This window comes from Mesitornis unicolor, unplaced genomic scaffold (assembly GCF_000695765.1).
Source record: "Mesitornis unicolor isolate BGI_N332 unplaced genomic scaffold, ASM69576v1 scaffold23811, whole genome shotgun sequence".
NCBI lineage: Eukaryota > Metazoa > Chordata > Aves > Mesitornithiformes > Mesitornithidae > Mesitornis > Mesitornis unicolor.
In genome coordinates, this window is record NW_010162077.1 from 557 (window position 1) to 23,663 (window position 23,107).

The following is a 23,107-nucleotide window of genomic DNA, read 5'->3' on the forward strand; positions in this document are numbered from 1 at the left end:
TAGGAAGGGGCTCTTGGCTGTCCTTACCTGCCAAGGGATGTTTTGACTGATTTTGCAGTATCGTAAGCATCCCCTGCAAACTTGAAGTGCAGTAGGAAGGTCACTTTAATAGTCATCCTAAGTTGGGAAGCTTTCACTCCAGTAATGTCACCAACTCATTGGCCATGCAAAATCCCTCAGAGTATTTCCCAGTGAAGATACCCAGCCCCTTGGTTTGGGAACGAGAGCAAAACTTCTGGGCCAGATCCAGGCACTGATTGTGAGGCTGGGGTCACAGGTAACCTGGGGAGCAGAGTACTGTGGAAAGGCAACAGGACTTATGCTCTGAAGCCACAGCGCTGGCAGAAGAGTGTCTTGTCCCCTGTGGTTATCAGCCTGGCAAACAGGTTACCCAGCCCTGAAAAACGACGACAGAGTGCTATGAACAGCTGTAAATGGAAGAGGAAGGAGGCCATCTGGAGGAGAAAGAGAATTGGAACAGCTGATGGAGCATCAGCAAAACACACGGGTGTCATTGGAGATGTTATTTTCATTGTTCTTGTTTCACTTGGGAATAACTAGAAACCATGCAAAGGAGAGCCCAAGGTGGCAGACACAAGTGCTTGTAATATCTCTTCTTTCTTTTTCCCTGTAGGACTTATTTAGGAGACCTGACCAGGCTCGATTCACTGAGCTGCTGGAGAACAGCTGCTTCCACTGTGGGATTGAGTCAGTGTATCTCAGGAAGGTTGTCTTCTACTGGAAAAACCAGTTCAACTGGAAGAAACAAGTTGAAGTCCTCAACAAGTACCCACAATTCAAAACTAAGATTCAAGGTGTGCGGCTTTTTTCCTTAAAAATAAACAGTAATTCGTAATCTTGTTTACAAGGCATCTCAGTGGTAAGAATATTATGGTTGTGTCGTGTGGGCCTTCCCTCCCTGGCTGCTATGGTGTGGATCATTGGCATTGCTGCTGAAGCAGCAAGAAACTCCTTCATCGTAACTGAAGCCTTTGGGACAAGGAATGACAACCAGAATTCCCTTGTGCATGGATGGGTTGTCAGCTGGTGTTAACAGGAGCCAAGCACAGGCACTTGAAAACAGAACTGGATCTCAGGATGATGCACACATGTTCCCTGACTTGTATGCAGTCATGCAGAAATAACCACAGATGCCTCTTCTTGCTCCATGTATTTCTCCAGCTGCTGCTGTCACTGTGATGCCATCAGTCTGGCAGCCCTCCTCAGCTGGGTGTGCTGGCTGCTCTGGTTGCCTGTGCTTGGCAGGGGAGATGTGCTGTGCTGTGCTGTACCAATTTGAGCATTCATAGGCCTAGAAATGCAGAATGCCTTTCCCTTGGGGCTGATGCTGCCAGATGTGAGTGAATGGTTTGTCTTTTCATTCAAAGCACAGACACCTTTTGAAAGAGGGCGTTCAGCTGAGGTCTACCCATGCTGGACGTTGGTCAAAGTGGATATTTTAACTGCTTGAATTAGGGTTGTGCTTGGGTCATTTAGGGGTACAGTTGTAGATTTAGAGTACAGCAGGCAGTCGTCTCACATGATGGCAAAATTCAAGCTTGAGATTATGCTATTTTGTTTTTATTTTCACTCATAATTGTACATTATGTCAAATGGGGCAGTTCACCGTAATATTTAAAATGGATTTGGGACAATAAATGCGTGTTACACAGTGGTTAGAACACAAAGATTTTATTTAAGTTTATAAAACATTGTTAGTGTAAAGATGATAAAAGCAAAAAGTCTTCCCTTAAAAAAAAACAAAAAACGCATCATCTGAGATAAGGAAGGGAAAAGAAGCCATTTAGGCTCTACTAAGAGCAAATTATTGTTTCCTGGAAAGCGAACCCCTGAATGGGTTTGAGGAAAAGCAGTTCACCTGGAGCAACTAGTGCAATGCTGTGTGAAGCCTACTGCTTACACATCCTAAGAATCACAAAGGAAATGGTGCTGGAATTTTGACCTTTTTACTTAACTGTGAGAAGACTGGTACTAGAACATTGTGTCCTGTTTTGTTTTACTCAGATACGGAAAGCTTTGGAGAAAAGGTAGACAAGAACTACAAAATCGAACTCTTACCTCTTTCAGCAAGGCATTTTTTCAAATCCTTGATTCAGCATGATTAGTTTACCAGCAGTCAAGATGTGTGACTTGATTACAGGACAGAGACAGAGAATACTTTCTGACAGCTTTTTAAATTCCTTTTGCTGTAACATTAGGATTGATGGCTGGAGTCAGAAGGCAGACATGATCAAACAGAAAGTAAGGCATGCACAAGACAAGGGAAGTGATTAACACCCCCCAAAAAAGAGGTGCTAGTAATGATGGATCCCCTGTCTCTTAACACCTTCCAAGTTGCAATTGTATGCCTTTCAGGAAGGAAAAAAAATCTGTGGTTGACTGAAGCCTATTTGGTGCTATATAGGGATATTTGGGTAAAATTTAAGGGCACTTGGACTAAATGATGTAATCACCTCTTCTGCCTTTAAGCTGTGTGAGTCACTGTGTTACCATTAGTAGATTGCTTTACTTCGATGTCTTAATTTGCCAGTTTATTTTAAAACAGAAATATGCCAGCCTCATTTGGCTGCTGTGATGCTTAATTACCCATTATAAAGTACTTTAAGGTCCTTCAATAAATGGATCCAGAGAAGTGCAGTGTGTTTGCATACTCAGAAAGGACTTCAGAAAAAGCTTTATTCATAATCTGTGCTGTGATTAGTTTCAGTGTCATGGTAAATTTGGGCATGTTAATTCATTATTTTATTTTTACAGGCATTGATATCCACTTTGTTCCCATAAAGCCTCCTTGTTTGCCAAAAGGCCAGACTGCAAAGCCATTAGTAATGGCTCATGGTTGGCCTGACTCATTTTACAAAATTATCCCTCTCCTCACGGATCCTGCAGCCCATGGCCTCGGTGATGAACACGTTTTTGAAGTCATTTGCCCATCTATCCCTGGTTATGGTTTCTCAGAAACACCCCACAAAAAAGGTATGATGAAGAAGCAACTGAACTAACACAAGCCTAGACTTGAGATAGCCCCTGGTAGCGGAACAGTTAACTCCCAGCTCTTCTTCTTGTCCGTGTAGAAACAAAGATCCGGCATGTCATGTGGGAGGAGGGACATAACAGCGTGATTCAGATGACACCATTAGTTAGTTGCAGAAGCAATGTATAGATAATGTACAAAGAACTATCAAAAGTTATGATGTGACAAGTCATGAATTGTAATTGAGTCCATGAATTGTGCGTGGGTGAGCAGGAAGTGTAAACTTAATTTGTTACTGTTCCTTTTGAGTGTTTTGAATCCATATTCAACAGCATTATACAGGTAGGCGAGAAGCAACGGTTGAAAGAAATCAATTTATCATGTATCTACATGGTAGATTGCAGTCAAATACCTGCTTGTTCAGCTTGTGCTCTGAATTATACAAGCGCAAGCTGCAACAAACTGGAGCAAGGTAGTATTTAAAGAGATAATGGGTTTAGTATTTAATTTTGTGTGCAGGTGATTGATGTAGGGAAGGTTGGTTTTGCTTATCTTCCCTACTTATGATTTATGTGGTCAGCATTCAGTGAACAGGAGAAGTGCATTATTAGTGGAAACTTTAAGTTTCCAAACATTGTCAAGAGGAGACTGCTCACAGTAGACAAAATGAGAACACATTCCTGGGCAATGCCCAGCAACCCCTTGGTGGGGCAAGTGTGGAGGCAACTGGTGGGGTTAGGAGAACACTGGTCTAAAACAAAGACTGGACTTTCTCCTTGTGGTTTCTGCTTCCTCTCTAGGCCTTGCCTGGATGATGTGACAAGGGCTTCTGTACAGTCTGTCAGACAGGCAAGGAAAGATGGACTTGTAACTTTTTGAAAACTTGAACATTGCCTTTATGGGGAGAATAAATGCTGCGTGGCCAGAAGTGTAGCTGGAAATAATGCAACAGTGTTCTTTTTTTTTTTTTTAATGCAGACTTTAATTCTGTAGGTGCTGCTTCTGTTTTTTGTGAATTGATGCTCAGACTGGGGCTCAACAAGTTCCGCGCATGAAGTGGTGACTGTGGCTGGCTCATCTGCACCGATCTGGCCCAGATAGCTCGCAAGTGAGTACCTCTTTGGTACAGCGCTGCATGATGGGCATGCAAAGCTGTTTTATTCCTTGAATAGTTATTTCCTGTGCAGTTGAGAGTTCCTGCCCAAGTTCTCGTATGAGCACTGTGTAGTTTCTCTCTTCAGTGCTCAGTGTTAAGCAGTGACCTAAAATGACATACCTTAGTTTATACCATATACCTGTTCTTCCAAACAGTTTTGCAGTGGATTTGTAGTGGTCCCACTGGGGGCTGGAGTGGGTAAGTATTTGCAACAAAAGGAGAATTTGTGGCTTAGTGCCCAGGAGTTTGTGCCAATTGCTGGCAGCTGCCCTTTTAACTTGTCATTTTTGTTTGAAAAGCCACACTACAAAGTGCAGCTAAGGTTGTGATGTAATTAGCACATCAGAATTTAAGTATGTCCATTTTTCTTAACATTTTAGATATAGCAACTTTGAATCACATTCTGTTTTTGTTAATTTGTGGGGGCTTTTTTTATTTTTAGCCACATGAAAGGTCTCCATTTAAATCTAGCCTCAGTTTATGAACATGGGATTCGTTCACCTGCTCTCCATTCTGCTGGGCTGCTACCTTCCAGGGCACTTCAGTTTCCAGAATGAAGATGTCGGGCGGATGTTTCCCTAACAGGGCTCTATGGGATCTTGTTGGAGTCGGGCCATGCTCACACACAGGCTACAAAGCCTGATGCTGTTGGTAAAACATCAAACAAAAAAGCCCTTTTGAGTTCAAAACACTTAGTCTGTTCATTTTAGTTGTACTTTCATAGAAAGTAAAAATACTGCTTAAAATACACAAAAAATCAGTTTTGTTTTCAGGGAAATTTAAGTAGGAAGGGCAGAGGTTTTAAAAGGTGGGCTTCGTTTCTGTATCCAAGTCAGAAAAGGTTACAGATAAGTGCAATGCTACATACCCACTTTTGCACACAGAAGCAGTAAATCTGCACATCCGAATTGAGCACACTCTTAAATGCCACTGACCTAATTTTCAGTTTTCATAAATAAAATAGTTGTATTTTATACCTTTCCACTTCTGCTGTCACTGGGGACTGTAATTCTATTTCAAATGCAGCATCCTGAGAGCAAAAGATAGTTTATTCACAGAGAATGGATCGCATTCAGATGGTGTAAGCTACAAGAAGCTTTTAGCTGTCTCAGCATGCAATGTAGCTCACTTACAGGGATAAGTAACAGCTGAAAAGCAAAATCAAATTTTGTTTTCACTTATTGTTCTGAATCACTTGCAGAATTTCAAGGTGGGGGGGGGGGAGTTTACCTAAGAAGGCTCTTTTAGATGAGCTAGTCACTCAGATTGCTTAACCACTTTAGGTATCTGAGTATTAAATGTTTTTATTGTAAAAACATCTTTTGCAATTGAATTGGACAACTCAGTCAAGAATACTGAATATATTTTAGTTTAGTGCAGCAATTAACTCATGGATTTTATTAAAAACATAGCTAAGGAAACTCCTTAATTGTTTTTTTGTTAGCTTACCTACAGAAGCAGGTATATTCTTAAAATGTGTAGGCAAAATGATAATTTTATGGATTTTAAATAATTTTGCTTCTTTTGGTTTTGAACAATTACCAGTCTCTAATTCTTTTTGTGTTTTAAGAAAAGATGGGGAAGCTGGCAGCTGAAGGAAGCCTAGCCATGCTCCCTCGGCTCTGGTTTTCTGGCTGGTTCTTATCCCTACCAGTAACGTGTGGTCTGTCAGAACGCACTACGCAGGCTGGGAGCAAGTTTGTCTTTCGGGAGCTGGAGCAGGCAGCATTCCTACACTTTTGAGGACAATGAATAGAGGAGCATTGCAGGTGGCAGGTTCCTGAGGGACAAAAACACTCTGAAGAAGAAGGGAGTGCCAGGTAGCTGGAAGAAGCACAGCCATGTAGGCTACCACGGTCCTCTTGAGACCATTGCTGTTGCAGGACTACCTTGTAAGCAAGGAAGTAGTCTCTGGCTTGTGATATACACTGTGCTTGCTAATGCTGTGCTCTTGCTTCAGAGCTGGCTTTTGACCAAACTGGCTTGTGTGGATTTGATTCTGCTCTTTGGGAAAACTGCATGGAGTGTGGGTTCATTTCCAACTGACTGAAATAGGCAGCACCTGTATTCAAAGTTCTGCTAGGATCAATGTCAGTTTTTCCTATATGTAAACTAATGTACTCCTCTTGGTTCACAGCAAGTATAAGACAATAGGGTATTGCTTGTCTAGTTCTGCAGATCTGGAAGCCATGTTCAATATAACTTTTTCAAACACTTGGTATGTCAGTTATCAATATTAGTTGTTTGATAACTGAAACTCAACTGTCATGTTTAAATAGCAATTACTGATGAAACTCTGCTAGCTGTAGTGTTAGGCGTCTTTCAGGGAGGTTGGGCCGCAAGGTTGGAACTTCAAATATATTGCTGTTCCTCAGGAAAAGCTTTTTCTGAGGTTTTTCTGAGCAGCTGGGGCAGTTTATGGTCCCTGTAATTTCACAGCAGAAGGATGTACTAGCGAAGTTCCTGGTGCAGGTGTTTTTCTGTCCAAGCAAAACAAACTGTAAAAAGTATACTAAGCCTTTTCTACATGAAAGCAGTTGGTTCTTGCTAATTCAGAAGATGGACCTTTTAGTAAAGCTTTGCTCTTTTTTAATGACTTTCTAATAATCCTTAAAATGTTTTTGCTGTTAGATAATGGTGCAGATTCTCCTGGTCATGTGTAGACATGTGGGGTTTGGCTCTGTAATGCTGTTTAATGTATGACAACTTTCAGATTAATGAAAGCAAGCCCTACTTGGCACAGAGAGCTTAATCTTATTAGCTTACAAGAAAAAAAAAAAAGCCAGCAGAAATCCAATACTATTACACCAGTTCAGAAAACATAGCGTGAGCCTGTTGGTTTGCAGATACTATCAATTTATGATTCAACAATAAATGGCTCCAACTTGTTCTACTATTTCATTTATTTATTTAAGAATATAGCTGCTGGAACAGCTTTGTAAAGTTATCTACCCTGTATTATAATGGGCCATTTCTATAACAGTCTGAGTTCAGTAGTTGGATGTTGCACTTTTAGTTAAATTTTCCTCTTTCTTTTCAGGCTGTGGTTTGAATGACTCTCCTGTAGGACTGGCCACATACATCTTGGAGATGTTTTCTACATGGACTGATCTGGAATTCTGTAATTAGAGGATGGAGAATGAGAGAGGTAAGCATTTCCTCTTATGCCACTTTGGATGAGGTGAGTACGTCCAGAGTTGTAGCTAAAGAAGTTTGTCTGAATGGATCACCTCACATCTCTTCGGGAGCTTGTGGTGACCACAAATGGTGCAGTGCTGTACTACAGCATGCAGAGAAGCAAGTAAGGCATGAAGGCTGATGTAATCACTTCCCACTTTGATCTCCTACAACAGAGGTATGCTCTGCAGCTTCTGGGGATTAAAAACTGACTCAGGTGGAAGAATCTCATTAGGACAGAAAAACAAAAGCTTAACCTATATTAAGATGCTGGGAAACAGAACTCATGATTCATTTAAATACTAATACTTAACTCTTCATGAATTTGCTTTAAATTGCTCAGTATTGCTTCATCTAGCTGTGGTTTACTAATAAAGGATCATTCTTAGTGTGCAGCAGAAATCTGAGATCAAGTCCCATTTGAAAATTGCTGAGGTACCTGGCAGGAATAGAGCAAAGGGGCATGTCATGACAAGGTCCAGTGATGATGGATTTGAATACAATATTTGCACTGCATACAGCTAATAATTTGATATGAAACATGCACTGTTTAAGGCACATGTTGGTGTGATGGCTCTATTAAAGGCTTGTGGTAGCATTTCATATTATGAATAGTAAATGGCACAAGGAGTTTTGTGTACTCTTCTGCTCCCTACCTTCCCAGTCTATGGACAGTACAGACAGCTGTGCTGGAGTGTAAGGTGCTTGGTATGGAGTCTTCCCTCCCTGTAGGAGCTAAAATGTCACACCACCTCTCAATTCTTCTCCTTAACCAAGTTGACTGGTTTTTTTTTCTGTAACTTCTTTCCTCACAACCAAACCAAAGTCAAGTCCCTGCTAAAGTAATGCAAAATTATATTTAGTTCTAAGTAAGCAATCTCTGGGCTTATCTGCTCACCAGTATCATGATCTACTGTCTGTCAGGCTATATAGTCTCCTCAATGCATTTCTAAAGAAAATCTGCAGAAGGGGGTAGGCACATAGAAACATGACAGGTAAGGGTTTTGGTTTGTTTTCTTTAAAAATTTTGCCCTGAACTTAATTTTATGGTTGCAGATAGGTTATTCATGTCTTATCGCTGCTGCAAGTTTCTGAATGCTGAGGAAAAGCAACGCTGAATCACAGTGTTCCTGTGCAGGACACGTCTGTCAGTTGATGTACTGTGTTATGCTTGGAAAACATGGTCATTGGGTAAGAATCCTGAACCAGATCCGGCTGGAGGCACTGCTTCAGGACCTCCCATTCCTGGTGTATCCAACCAGGGAAAAGCACGTGCAAGTACTTCCAGATTTCACACATTACTAAATTAGCCTGTGATTGAGGCATGCGGTCAGTCTGGCTTAGAGTTTATTTGATCTGTAGTTCCAGTACTTTCCTGGACACAGTTTGCCTATTTCTGCAAGAGATTTAGATTCTAGCTTTGGAAGCACCTTAAGTATACTGACAAACTGCATAATCTGAGAGTCAGCAAGACTGATGTTCCTGCTATGCAGACACTTAGGACAGCAGTTTGGGTGCAGGCTTAAACCTGCCCTGAGGAACCTCAACCACAGTGCACTGCTATGGTATTTATTGAGCTGTGAAATGATGCTCCCAGGAAGCTGACTAAGTTCTTGAAACTGTTGTGGAAACACTGTGGGCAGTGTTCTGCTCTAGTTCTGCCTACATGAGATGAGCTGTATGAGCTTCTATGGGCCTAGAGGAAAGAGTCTCAAAGTCCTATGTAAAATTAGGCACTCTGTTTTCAGGCTTCCAGTAGTTACGTGCCCAACTATTTCTGTATCTAAATTTTAAAATCTGTCACTTTTGACAATGCAGCTTATGTGTATGGGATATTTAAACCTAGAAAACATTGCTCTGTTTATAAAAAGCATGGATCATTCCACTTTTCCAAGATACTTTTCCCCTTAAATCCAGCTGCTTCCCTAAAAAAAACAGTGTGCAAAATGTTCTGTAGAGTGTATTTGTGATGGTTAAAAGCAAGAGCTACTTTACAGGGTAAATTCTCATGTTCAGAAATGTTTCCTCTGAACTAATCTAGATTTACTCTCAATTCTTCTTACCCTCTCCTCCCCCTTTGCAGCAGTTTTGCCATCTACCCTCCAGTTGTCCTGCCAGGCTTAACATGTTCTAGTTGTAATCTTCACTGTAAATCTCTGTCCAGCCTTTGTCAAATTGGGTGCTTTCCCCTCAGTACATGACTACTGAGCCCTGAATGCAGCATGAGGAACACTTGGTACCACCACCTCCTAGGGCTCTCTTCTCAGTTTCTGTGCTTCTAACTTTCCTGCCTGGGATCCCTTGCAAAATCACCTTATTATCAATGTATGCAAAAACTATTTTTTTTTCTTCCAGGAATGGGAGTGTTGTCTAGTCTTCAAATTTAGAATCTGGAAGTCAAATTTTAACTGCCTAACAATGTGTCCAAGTGTTTTAAGAACAACATTTCCTTGAGACTTTCCATTTTGTGCAAAGTTCAGTGTTTGAAAGATTAAAATTATTCTCTCTCCTCTCTCAGGCTCACAGTACAAGTACCCACTGGCATTGCCTCCTTCCCTAGTAACTCATGTGCACATCCTAGGCTTGCGGAAATACACCAGCAGTTTCCTTTCATTTCATGCCTTGAGGTGGCCACTTCGCAGCTTTAGAGGAACCTGAACATCTTACTGAAGACATTCTGTAATTTGTTGGGAAAGCAGAGAAAGAGCAACTGTGGAGAAAGAAAGAAGAATAACTTCCCTAACAAACAGCAGGATAATTCCTTATAGCTTAGCACATGTACAGGCCTTCCTAAGTCTACTGTAATCCATGGAATTAGATTTTATTCTTGACCAGATGTGAGAGAGAACAGCAAGAAAAAATGCTGTATGCATCAATGAGATACTGCTGTGGGGATCCAGTTAATTTTGGGGTTGGTTTTTCTTTTGTTCAGCTAGGCTAAGAAGGTAGCATGAAGATTACTTGGATATTTTTTCCCCACTTAAGCACAGACTTCTAAAATCTGTGCTGAATATTCCTGACACTTTCTTTGAAATTGAAAAATAAACTGTTATTAGTTATAAGCTCTAACTGTTATGAAAGGCTTTTTTTCACAGCAGCAACACAACTTGAGTTGGTGTAGGTGTGAGGTTCCTCACATGAAGAGGCCTAACTTGCATCACTGAGAAACAGGATGAGAATAACTTATCGACACCAATGTGACGCAGATGAGCAGACGCTTGGTTTCACCAACATCACACACATTGGCTGGTGTGTTCACTCATTATAAAGGTTGGAGACACACATGATCAATAGACTTAAGTATATGCATACAATTTCCCATAACTAATTAAAATAACTCCTCTTACTTCTGATCATGTGCAGTGTTTACAGAAATTGGGCCAGGGGGTTGCTTTGTAGCCCCCCATAAACCCCAGACTCAAAAGAAAGACTCCCCAAAGACCTTAGTTCAAGGACTTGGCTAGAAAAAGCTGAGGGGTCCTGTTTCATATAACAAAGGTTTAAGGCTTCAGTAGACTTTAAAGCAATACATTTTCATCCTTGATTCACTTTAAACAATGGGGCATTGTTGGTGATCACTGCTTAGATGTACTTTTAGGGGATGTACTTCCAGTGAATAAAGCAAACTGTAACTAAAAGGAGGCCCTCGGCTATACATAGGTTTGTTAACAGCTTTAACATGTTCCAATTCAACATTTTACATTTGTTATGGATACAGAGAAAAAAGTAAGTCCATTGGTTAATCAGCATTGATGCTTTACTATACTATTTAACCTAGCCAGCTGGCTACTGATACCTTCCCTTCTCTTCCAGCCTCGGCTGTTAAGCAGCTTCCTGGCTATAAGGAAGCTCAGCTCCTCTGCACCAGGCTCCTGGGGACAGCAGCATGTGAGGAGCAGCTGGAACACACAGGAGCCTGGAGCTTGGACCAGAAGGAGGGGTTGGGTAAGAGCAATTATATAGCCCAAGCTACCTCTGCACTGAATTTGTACTCTTAACTAAAATCACAGCTCTAGATAGGTGCCAGACACTGTGGCTTTTCACTGCTTCTGGAGAGTATTGTAAATACCTCCTACTAATTATTAAAAATTGATTAATTCAAAATTAAAATAAACATGGGTTGTGTTTTTTTAATTACTTGTTTCTTTTAATTTTTTTAGTAACTGAGAAGAGAAGCATCAATTCAGAACCTGTCAGTTCTGTACTGCATCTGCTAAAAAGGTCAGATTAAAGCCAAACTGCTCAAAGAAAATTGAACTTGAAGGGCCGGATGTTTTTGCCAGCAATTGCAGTTGAGCTTCAAACACTCTTAAACTGCATCCAGATGACCGATTTTAGTATGGTTTTGTCCTCCAGTTGCTTCTGATAAACTTCCCTACCCCTGCAAGCACAGGGAAATATAATCCACCAATAACACTTGCACAGATTAGTATTATTTCCCAATACTAATTGAAATGGAAGCTGTTAAATACCAGTCACTCCAGCAGAGCCCTGCTCCATCCCACAGGGCTTTAGATCCAGGAATAGCAATGAGTTTGTTTCACAGAAGGCAAGGCAACGCTCCAGCTGGGCACCTTTGGATCTCAGTGCTCAAAGCCACCTGCTGTGCCCTGACAGAAAATCATTTGGGCAGATGGGTTGTGGACCAGCCTGGATCAGTTTTCTAAGCAGAGATGAGACCTCTCTCTACCTTTCCTCTGCCTTCTGTGCTTCTGCACCTGGGTGCCAGGAGAGGAAGGCACAGTAGCTCTCGGGTCTCCCTACAAGATTTGACTGCAGCGCTGCCTTAGACCTTCAGGCTGTACTTGACTTCTTTAAGACAGATAACTGCTTCCAGATTCCTAGTGAGTGCTAATTCTACGTTTACTTGTAAATGCTTTCATTAGTCAAAATTTATGTTCTCATTTGCAAAATACTGTCTGGTTTGAATAGACAGGAAGAAGATACACAGTCATTCACTGTCTAAAAGACTCCTCTCTGAGAAGACAGTCCCCAAACTTGTTTCAGGTGCTGTATACTGAAAAAGGTTGCTTGTTCAGGACGAACCAGCTCACCTCTGACAACAGCTGTTTACAGGCACCACTGTGCTCCCTCTGGCACAAGTCTTGATCTCTGGCCATTTGTTTTTGCCTTACTTCTGTCCCCTGTGTGGCTTTGTATTTCAGAGCTGGAGATCAGTCTCTCTCATCTTTAACGCACAGCAGACATCTGCTGTGGTGTTCAGGAGCACAGCCATATACTGGTAGAACTGAATACTTCCCCAGGGACTGCTCAGTCGCAGCGCAGATAACGTGAGGAGGGAGGACGTTTGCTATACGATACCTCCCAAACCAATTTTCAGATGGGAGTAGAAGGCATTTTCTCTCTCCCTTCTGGAGCAGATCTGCTTGAAGGGGCCCAGCCTCAGTGAAAGGAGGCACACCAGGACTCAGTTTAATGATCTTCTGTTACAGCAGCTCCTCCAGGCTCAGTCACCGGTGGGAGCTGGACAAAAAAACAACTGCCTGTCAAACTTTTCTATTTTTAAATATGCCTCACAGTGCTCAGCAATCTGAGACAATTATAATGAACACAGTAAGTGAGCACATCCTTGCCCTGCTCTGCACACCAGCTGGCTCTTCAGCCAACTACAAACAGCTGTCCACACTGGCAGTTTTACTTTGTATAGAAGATAGGCACCGAGACACTAAACCTAGCACAAAAATGGGTTTGATTAGCCACTTTCTGAAAGAAAAAAATCTGGGCATAAAAGGTATAGACTTTAGAGGCTTAAAAATTATAATTAAACACCTGTTACACTGCATATGTTGTTCTGAATTCTGATGTTGCACTTCTCAAACCTTAAGCCCACAGCTATCAGCAGTTGTTGTTCATCATATACTTATCTACACTTAGATGCAAAGATTCAGTGAAATACCACGACAATGTGAAAGAGTATAGAATTCAGCTCTGTGCCAGCTGTAAAGCCCACCGAGCACAAGGTTTAATACTAATGAAATGTTTGTGGGCTAGTGATAGTATCTGCATCTCTTCTCCCACGAGCCTGAGATTTGGGTTTGATAACCACCTTGACTGAATTCAGACTCACTTTTGATACACTCCAGTATTGGCTAATGGGTGATTATTTGGTACAGTGCTACAGTGAACAGTACAAAAGTCCCTCAGATCATCAGAAATAGTTTTAACATTTCTGTTAGAAAGGAACTGCGTATCAAATTACTGCAATAGTAATAAGCACTCAGAAAGGACTCCCTGCTCTGTTATCCTTGTTTCCTTGTTATCCTGCTGTTCAGACAGTAAATTCCCCTCTAACAAGGCCAAATGTGCTGCTGTTGGGCTGGCTGAGCTGGTTCTTTGGGAATAGGGCTCTGTGAAATATGAGCTACGGCCTGCAGGAGAACCCAGAATCTGGTGATGCTCAAAACATTTTGTTTTGCTCCAGAGCCATTTCTGTTTCTCAACCAAAGTTCCCGCATGGTCTCTGCTCAAAGTAACTGCTGTCCTAAAAGCCATTCCTCCTTAACTTGCTCCAAAACATGGATTTATCCCATACCAAAACCAGAAGTAGCTGACCTAGACCCTGCTTTTTAATTAGCCAGTTACAGCCCATGATGAGTCTCAATAAGAGGTTTGGAACCATGGAGATGCCACTGAAAAAAACCAGAACTTACACTCTGCCCATCAACTGAAGTGCTTTGGAAAGTATCTGCTCCTGGTATGGAAAGGCACTAGTAAGGTCATCATCTTCCCATAAAGCTCCAGCTAAACTAACTCCCACTACAACCGAATTTGACTGCTGGTTTTTAAACTACAAGCCATAAAGTCCTGAAAAATCCAAGCCACTATATGCAGCCTTTGGACATCTTATACAACTGAACAAGAGTTCATATACATTAAAACAAAAAAAAGTCAGGCATTACTCAGATTATGAATGGAAAAGAATTATGAATAGAAATCACACTTTCATATGAAAAAGGAAGTTAAACCTTCATTTAGTGAAAAATAGAACCTGTTAAGTCTACATCACAGTTAGATCTAGATCCATACGGGGCACTGTTCATCACCACTGAGTCAGCCAGAATTGCTTGTGGGCAGGGACTGATCAGTTCACGACAGTCAATCAAAATGCACATTCTGTTTTATAGCAGGTGCAATACATAATATGTGTTAAATGAAGATACATTTTTGTCTGAAAGGAATGGAGAGATCCTTCTGGATACTGTGGGAAGAGAGAAGGAATAAATCCATATTGATTTCAGAGTAGCTTATTTTAAAACACTGAGAAATGATGCCGCTTGTTTTACTTGCTGTAATAGCACTTTAAGGAACATAACTCACACTAAAACCATCTTGCTTAGGATTAGTTTTCTTTCACAGAAGAAATATCCTGTGCAGTGCCAGACAGCCCGGATGGTGTTATGCTAATGCTGCTAGGAGAATTAGCCCCATTACAATTGTCAGTTGTCTTCTGGAGAGCATATTTATAAACAGATCTGCGCTGAGTGACGGCTCTTTCCCCTTGCTAGATGTAGTCCAAATATCAGTCTTCAAAATACCTTCCAGATTGGATTTTAAGATGTTAAGAAGGATGCTCATCCTCTCCCTGTGTTTAATAACTGAATGTCTGCAGTTTTGAGGTTAGGACAAACGATAAATGAGATTTAAGTGATGTGTTCCCATCTTCTTAAATGAAAGATAATCCCTCTTTGCAGCAATGGTTCAAACCGTTGCAGATGATCAGTGCAGAGGGGGCACAGCACAAAGAAAAGGTGAATAGAAACATGACTAGACTTAAACTGCACTCAACCACCCCGATGCTGAGTCAAAGGGCCCAACATGACAAACCCAACTACATAAAGACAACTCACGACTGCTTCAACAGCACAAGAGAGGTGCAAAGAGGGAAACTGACTGCTGCACCTTTCCTATGCTGCCCGTCCCAGCTGCTGCGAGGGGCCTGGTGTCCCACTTGTAAAGCCCCCTGCCCCCAGGCTTAGCAAGAGGCTCTGGCTGTGGATGCGGCCCAGCTGTCCGCCCCTCACAGCAGAAGCAGCTGCTGCCTGCTTTGGGAGCAGCGAGGGCCAGGTGAAAAGAGAAGCTGTACCCTCAGATTCCTGCCGGTCCCTGACTTGCCCCCCACTGGTATCCACCCCACATCCAATGCAAAACCAACTTCTGCCCGTCCTGCTGATACTGACTGCCTGGTAAATAGCCTGTCCTTCCAACCAAGCCTGCATCCTTGGGGTGGTTTTGTGCATAAATACACTTGTATCTCTTGAGTCCTCGGAATCCCTGTGCAGCCTCAAGAGAGCTAATGTCCTCCCCTGCATTTTTGTCTCAATGGAATTAATTTTTTTTCATCACTTCAAGTCCTTTGTGGCTGCTATTTTTGCAGTGATCTGAAAGCATTTTTAATGTTTCAGAGGAAACAGAGACAAAGAGGGATTAAGTAATATCTCGTACAAAATGAGCAGAAGAACCCATTACAGAACATAGATATTATAATTCTCCTACCTTCATCATGATGTCTTTTCCCTCTTGAAGCTAAGTAACAAAAATAATTGCTTAAGTGACTCCTCTTAAAGGTGCACAACTGATTTACTTCTCAATTTTTGCCCTCTGCTTCCCAGCAGATTCTGATTTCTGGTCTAAGAAATGAATGAATTCTTCCTATTTTAGTAAAAATTTTGCAGTTACAGACATCAAATATAAAAGAATAAGAAAAGCCTATTCCATTCTCTAAAGCTAGAACCCTGTCATAAAACAATTCAAAGCCTGTGAACAAATTATGGTACTTAGCAATTCCTTAAATCACTTCCCTTTCCATTTTCCTCTGTGGAGATAGCTGCTGGTTTTATTTCTCTATGTCTATAGATGGAGGGGAAAAAAATACTGATCATTTGCCTCAGAAAAAATAGAAAAAAAAAATCAAAATATGTTTTGAGATGGAGCATCTTCACTTGAAAGCAGCCACTTGGTGCTTTACATTTCAGGAGAGCAGGCTGTAATAAAGCTAATTACTCTGAAAAGCCAGGTATAAAACACCACTAAATGCAGGAAAGATTTTCATACAGAAGGAAAGTGACCTGTACACAAAAATACACCAATCTTACATTCCCTTTGCTCTCAGTCTCTCTCCTATACTGCAACTTTTCTTTAATAAACAGCTGAGAAGCACAACAGATGGATACCTTTCAAAAACAGTCACTAACTTCCATCACAAACTTTCACCCTTTTGCATAACTACATAAAAACTGGAGATTCACATCCACACAGCAGTAACAACATGAGAGCAACAAATTCTGGCTCCTATTTTATTTAGGAGTACCTTCTGACATACCATACATTAGATTTCTAGAACTCTATTTTAAACATCACTTTTGAGAACACTGTCTTTATTAACTATTAACTGCTGTTCATTAACCACTGAGTCCAGAACCATGAAAATTTCCCTCTCCTTGGCTATTTACAGTCCAACCTATTCCTACTTGAATATCATGCACAGATCTAGTACAGAGCGCTCCAGGCTATCAGATCTTGCAACCACCGTCCTGTAACTTCTCAGGAAAAGCTATTTTACATTAAGACCTAATCATAATCATCCATTTAGAGTCTGGAAAAGTGTTTGAAGGCCCTAAAATGACACTATCATACCTGTTTTATATCATATGCATCATGCATCTATCACATCATAGGGCAGTAATAGGATGGGATGAAGCTCTGGACTGCTGAAGACCACAAACTTGATATCAGCAGATGCTGCCAACCCCATTTTAGAGAGATGACAACTAAGAATCAGAGAATTTGTGTCATTTTAGACACTGTTACAAATATAATGTACTGAATCTTCTGAACTTCTACCCAGCAGCAAGTAAATCTAAGTCTGAGGAGGGTTATAGTGGAATGAATATAATTTCTCCCTCATGGGTAATACCATCTAATACATTTGAGGATTGGGGAGGGAGGGGGGACACAAGATGACAAAAAAACCCAACTAACCAACCAACCAACCAACGACTCCAACAAAATAGAGGTTTTTCCACAGGAAGTCCGATAAAGGAGGCTACAGCCTCACCAATAGGATGTTGGATACAAGGCAAACACCAGGAGTTAACCCAAGAACCAAAAAATTAAGAAGGAAAAATGTTCCATTATAATGACCCGATCTTCAGTATCTCCACTTTTGGTTATTTCCTTTCTGTTTTGGTCTGTCAGGCAGCTGTCTTCAGAAAGAACAAACAACTTCTGTACCTCTGAAATATCTGAAGCAGGCATTTACAGCTGTTACAGACAGGTGACAAGCAGAATCATTCGAGAAGTCTTTACATCAGGCAGAGAAGGAATTTGCAAGGCCAGCTTAAGACAAGACACACGTCCTCTTTGAAAGTTATTACCCTGGACATCATTTGGAATTAGAACTGTGTATTTCCTTGTATTGTTGCTGTTTAGAGACATTAATGTGTCTCTTCGCTTTGTTTTCAATGGACTCAGGTTTGTGTTAGTGACAGAAGACAACCTCTCCTCCCCAAATCTTCCTGTGCCCCTCACCTCACTTTTGCTAAGAGCCAGGAGAACAACTCTGTGGTCTGCTGCTCCTAGAACAAGCCCACCTTCTTGAAAAGCATAGAAGTAAAAATGCTAATAAATGAACTATCTGTAGGTCATACATGAGGAAGCTTTCAGTTGAGCTGCTACCACCTGTAGGTAAGCAAAGCTGGAAACTGGATTTCTATGAAGAGACAGAAAGAATACAGTCTACTGCTACACTGAGGCACATAAAAACTTAGCCAGCACAGAGATCTCCACTGGGCTCAGGACATGGGAAAAACACAAAGGAAGATAAGGCATGAACACATACACCTAATGCACATGAGGAATTGCAGTCTTCATTTGGATGTTGAGGATGTGATGCAATAGGGCAGGAGGTGAACCAATTTTGGGATACACAAATATAGGAATAAGCTCTAACTGGCACCCAGCTGGGTATATCTACACAAGCCAAGAGTTTTTTTTGAGTCCATATAGTATTTCTTTCTCTATAGAAGAAAATAATCTATAGTGAAGTCTTTGCAGAAGTGCACTGAATTGTACAACTGGAGGAGAAGGACCTGGGGGTGTTGGTTGACAGTCGGCTTAACATGAGCCAGCACTGTGCCCACGTGGCCAGAAAAGCCAATGGCATCTTGGCCGTTATTAAAACCAGTGTGACCAGCAGGTCCAGGGAGGTGATTATCCCCCTGTACTTGGCACTGGCGAGACCGCACCTCGAGTACTGTGTTCAGTTCTGGGCCCCTCACTATAAGAAGGATGTTGAGATTCTGGAGGGTGTTCAGAGAAGAGCCACAAGGATGGTGAGGGGTCTGGAGAACAAGCCTTATGAGGAGCGGCTGAGGGAACTGGGGTTGTTTAGCCTGGAGAAGAGAAGGCTGAGGGGAAACCTCATCACCACCTCCAACTACCTAAAGGGAGGTTGTAGAGAGGTGGGTGCTGGTCTCTTCTCCCAGGTGATGGGGGATAGAACAAGGGGAGAGAAGGAGGAAGTTCTTTACTGAAAGGGTCGTCAGAAGCTGGAACAGGCTGCCCAGGGAGGTGGTGGAGTCACCATCCCTGGATGTATTTAAAGAGCGGGTAGACGAGGTACTTAAGGATATGGTTTAGGAGGTAGACAGGAACGGTTGGACATGATGATCTCAGAGGTCTTTTCCAACCGAGTGATTCTGTGATTCTATGTGATTCTGTGAAGTAGCAAATGGGGTCTGTTCTTCCACTCTTCAGAGGCTGTCTCCTTGGTTGTGTCACAGAGAACCCCACCACAGACCACGCGGTAGGGTTTGCTCATACCCGAGTGTCAGACGTGTCCAGAATTCATGTTCCACAGGAGCACTGCTGGTGGTGGCTGCAGGAACACAGGGAAGGACTCGGCAAGGAGGGAAGTCGGGGGGAAGAGTTGTTCCAACTGAGCAATGCAAGGCAAGCAGCCGGTGCTGGATCTCAGCAAACATGGCTTCTCGGAGCTGCAATCAGTAACTCCAGCTGGGCCATTTGCTTAGGCTTCCTGCCAAAAGATTTATAAAAAGAACAGTAAAGAATGTGCAATGACTTTAAATACAAATTTCAAATACAGCGCAGCCAATATCCACATTTGTTGAGGCTTCCATCCCTCAGCTTTTCTCTAAGGCTTAGCAAGGAATGCAAGGAGTTTCTCCTGCTGATCTAATTTTATCCTCTCAGAGATACCCACCAGCATGAAGGAATGAATTAAAGCCAGTGCAGTTTCTCAATTACTTCCATCTCTCAGAAAGAGACCCAAAAGATATGAGGTAAGCAAGCACAACATAGCAAAGCTAATAAACCAGCCTTTAATCTGCGTGTTGCTATACACAGAAGTCTTGTGATAATTTACCAATAGGTGATCCCAGCCTTTACTCAGACTAGTGTACGTCCTCATATAGTAGACATTTCTGTGAGTTTATCTGCGACAGAGTACAGTGGCAAACAAGAATGGCTGCTGCATAATAAGTGAAATATGCAGGTGGTTTCCCCATCAGACATATGAACTGGTTCCTCAAATGCCAGCCACGACTATTTAACAAGATGCAATTTTCTATTACCCAGTAGGTTTTCCATGTTTCCTATTTGAAGCACGTTAGCATGAGTGGAGGTGGGTTTATTCAAGTTCACAGGAAAACTGGCCCTGCTTGTAGTGAAATTGTGCCAGCCACAAGGAGCTTTCATCAAGGCTCAGCAGCCTTTGAAGCACAAAAAGGAAATCCAATCACCAAAGGAGTTTTTGTCCTTGATAGGACATACAGAACTGTACAGTGAATATCAGAAGTCACTTGCTCAAAAAAGTAAGTTATACCACAGAACATAAAAATCCCACAGTGCCAGCACTGTAAACAGCTCAAGTGTGGTAGCTGAATCATTTATTTAAGTCCTTAATTAGTATACGCATAAGCGTCCACTGCTTCTGCAGACACCTGCATGAGATGGGGTGCTGCAGTTAGAAATGAGTGAGAACAGTCACAGTCGTCTAATGAATACAACAGGCTCAGTCGCCTCCTGTCCTCACATCTGTATGAGAGACTCAGAGACAAGTGAAAAAATAGTTTGGTTTTCTTTTTTTCTGGGTTTGAATAACAATCTTAAATGGCAGTTTGTATCCAGGGCACGCACCGCCTCTACTAATACCATAATTGCCAAGATCAACACACTCCCTCCCGTGCCCACAACCTCCTGACTAAATCCCAACACTGAAGAGATGGTATAATGAAGTCTGATGCAAACCCATGACCCCCACTAGACAAGGCTCCTCACTTGTCTTTTAAGAACAGCGAGTTATGTGTACCTTCAACTAACAGGGTGGGTTTGCCACCAGGGTTATCAGAGCTCTACAAGATCTACAAGGTCCTCGTTGCACCAGGGCAGGTCTCGTGCTCAGCATTCATGCAGAGTGCTGGTCTGAGGCAGCTGGAGGCAGTCCTGTAAGGCACTGAACATCTGCACACACTTATCAATGGCAGAAATTCCACTCCCATCTCAAGATGTTGCTGCTTCACAGACATACTAGAAAAGGGCAAGCTCAGGAACTAACAGTTTAATGATGAGCAGGGAAACAGAGGGCTTGGGAGGGCCAAAAATGGTCACCCAAAGGTCACCAAGATTCATCCCCTAGAGAAACTGAAAAGTATTCAAACCTCTCATGGGATATATTGTCACTCCAAGCCTCATGACAGTGCTCTTATGAACAGTTTGTGACACTGATCATGCTGTGAGTCAGCTAGCAAAGAGCTGCTTCAGTACATAAAGAAAAAATAAATCAAGAGAGTCTGAAATTTCTCAGAACTCTTGTGTTTTATTGCTGCAGGATTATTAGTTACACTTTGACACAACGTAATTTGGGATAAATTGGCACCTACTACATAATTTAAAAACTTAGTACCTTAAAGCTCATATAATTTGCCCTGTAGAGAAAACCCAAAAATACATCATTTTGACCCAAGATTAAAAGAAAGATAAAATGTTTACATCCTTCATCGTTGGCAGGTGAACTTTCATTGTGGAAGGCCCTTAAAAATAGTGAACAGAAACTAGCTAGCTAAATGCCCCCCAAAAATACATATAAAAACAGTACCAGATAAATCACTCCCTTCTTTGGTACTTTTAGTACCCAAGTGCACAGTAACTCCCTCATCTCTTAAGGAAAACAAGTAACATGGTCAAGTCTACACCAACTACTTTGGGTGACAAGAGGAGAGACTCCCAGACACCACCCTCAGTGCCCACGTAAACGTTATTTTCATCAAAAGTGACATTGCCTCAGGATTTAACACATCCCAAGAGGTTTATAAATACTAAAGGGTTTAGTTTGTTTGTTAAAAAAAAGCGCAAGAATTATATTAAATAAATAACTGACAGCTGTAATAGCTGCATTTGCTTTGGTGACCATGTATCTATATGCAGCATAAGTTATCTTCATAAGGCAAGTGATGAGATAGCAGAAGTGAAGTCCCTGAGGATCAGCTTCTCTGTGTTCAACACGTTTGTTTCACAATGTGCATAGACGGCCTGGAAAACATCAGTCCCAAGGCATCTGCTTTTTAATCTCCAAGCGCAGCTGCAGACCACACAATGAATTATTTCTGCACCTTTTCTGTAGGCAGGAATATGTAAATAAAACAGAATACTTAGTAGGTGGTGGTGGGGAATTAGTTCTTCTAAACCTGGACCAAGTGCTCCACCTTGTGTTAGTCCTTGGCATTCAAAGCGAACCTCTCGCCTGCTCAGTAACTGCAGGTCCAGCCGAATGGCTTAGGATTTCTTCCGCCTGTGAACTAGTGTTGTCCATGGTGCCATACGATTGCTGCTCCTTAGGGGCAAGTATCGTCCTTTCTGTAGGATGAAGATTCAAAACTCGGGGGACGTACATCTGAAATCACAAGCGTTAAGGATTTTACTCATCTCTCAAAGTACAATGCTGGGATAATTCACCCAGGATATTTTTTTCCCCTCACCACTCTTCTTTTCATCCGTTTCCCATTCTTCACTTTAACTCCTAAGGCCTTTTGCACCCTAACAGAGGCTTCCTGGTGCAACATTCGCCTGTACCTGTAGACTGTGGCACAAAGACTTCTATTTCTACTTCAGCCCTACATCATTTTAGTGACACGGCAGGTAAGGTCTGCTACACGCGTCACAACTTTCAAAGTCACAAAGCAATGGCAACTGGCTGTGTTTGGCAGCTGTCCAGGTGTGAGGATCTGGCTGGTGTAAGGCCCAGCACACAGTGCACAGAGCTGCTGGAAGTAGCACGTCTCAACTGCTCCTAAGACATCAGCCGAAGGTGCTTCTGGAGCATCACCTGGGAACAGGCAAGGAGCCCAGCAGCAAAACTCTCTGGTCCCACACGCATATGGAAAGTCCCACAGTCCATTCAGACTAACATGTCCTACACAAGCTCTTTGTTAAGCAGGACGAGAAATTAAGTTTTTCTAGGAAACATTAGGGAATATTAGTAACTCTTAACTTCTTACAGAAGGTGCTGGGATGGTTGGTACATCTGTGTCATTTCCTCTTTCACCTTGTGTGTCTTCTATCTGTAACCAGTAACAGGAAGGGAAAGACAGACAATATCGAACTGGTAAGTCAAAACAATACACAGAGATCACAAGCACCCAAAAACCTGCACAGACAGATCTCTGTGCTGTGCTGGTACTCTCTCTTCCAATCCTCTTGCACGCTTCTTCCATACTGCTCTTCCCTCTCAAATTCAGTTCCTGCTG

General features: G+C 42.0%; 1 protein-coding gene and 1 pseudogene across 1 annotated transcript in view; one reads left to right on the forward strand and one right to left on the reverse strand.

Moving 5' to 3' along the window:
* The first annotated feature begins 634 nt into the window (after positions 1 to 634).
* LOC104547713 lies at positions 635 to 10,059 on the forward strand (annotated as a pseudogene).
* Positions 10,060 to 22,086: 12,027 nt separating this feature from the next.
* Positions 22,087 to 23,107, reverse strand: part of TMEM63A (transmembrane protein 63A) — a 29,953-nt gene continuing 28,932 nt past the window's right edge. Inside the window, exons 21-22 of the mRNA XM_010193526.1 lie at positions 22,859 to 22,921; positions 22,087 to 22,254 (exon numbers count right to left, since the gene is read on the reverse strand). Coding sequence (XP_010191828.1) covers positions 22,087 to 22,254; positions 22,859 to 22,921 — 231 coding nt within the window. The remainder of the gene's footprint in view (positions 22,255 to 22,858; positions 22,922 to 23,107) is intronic.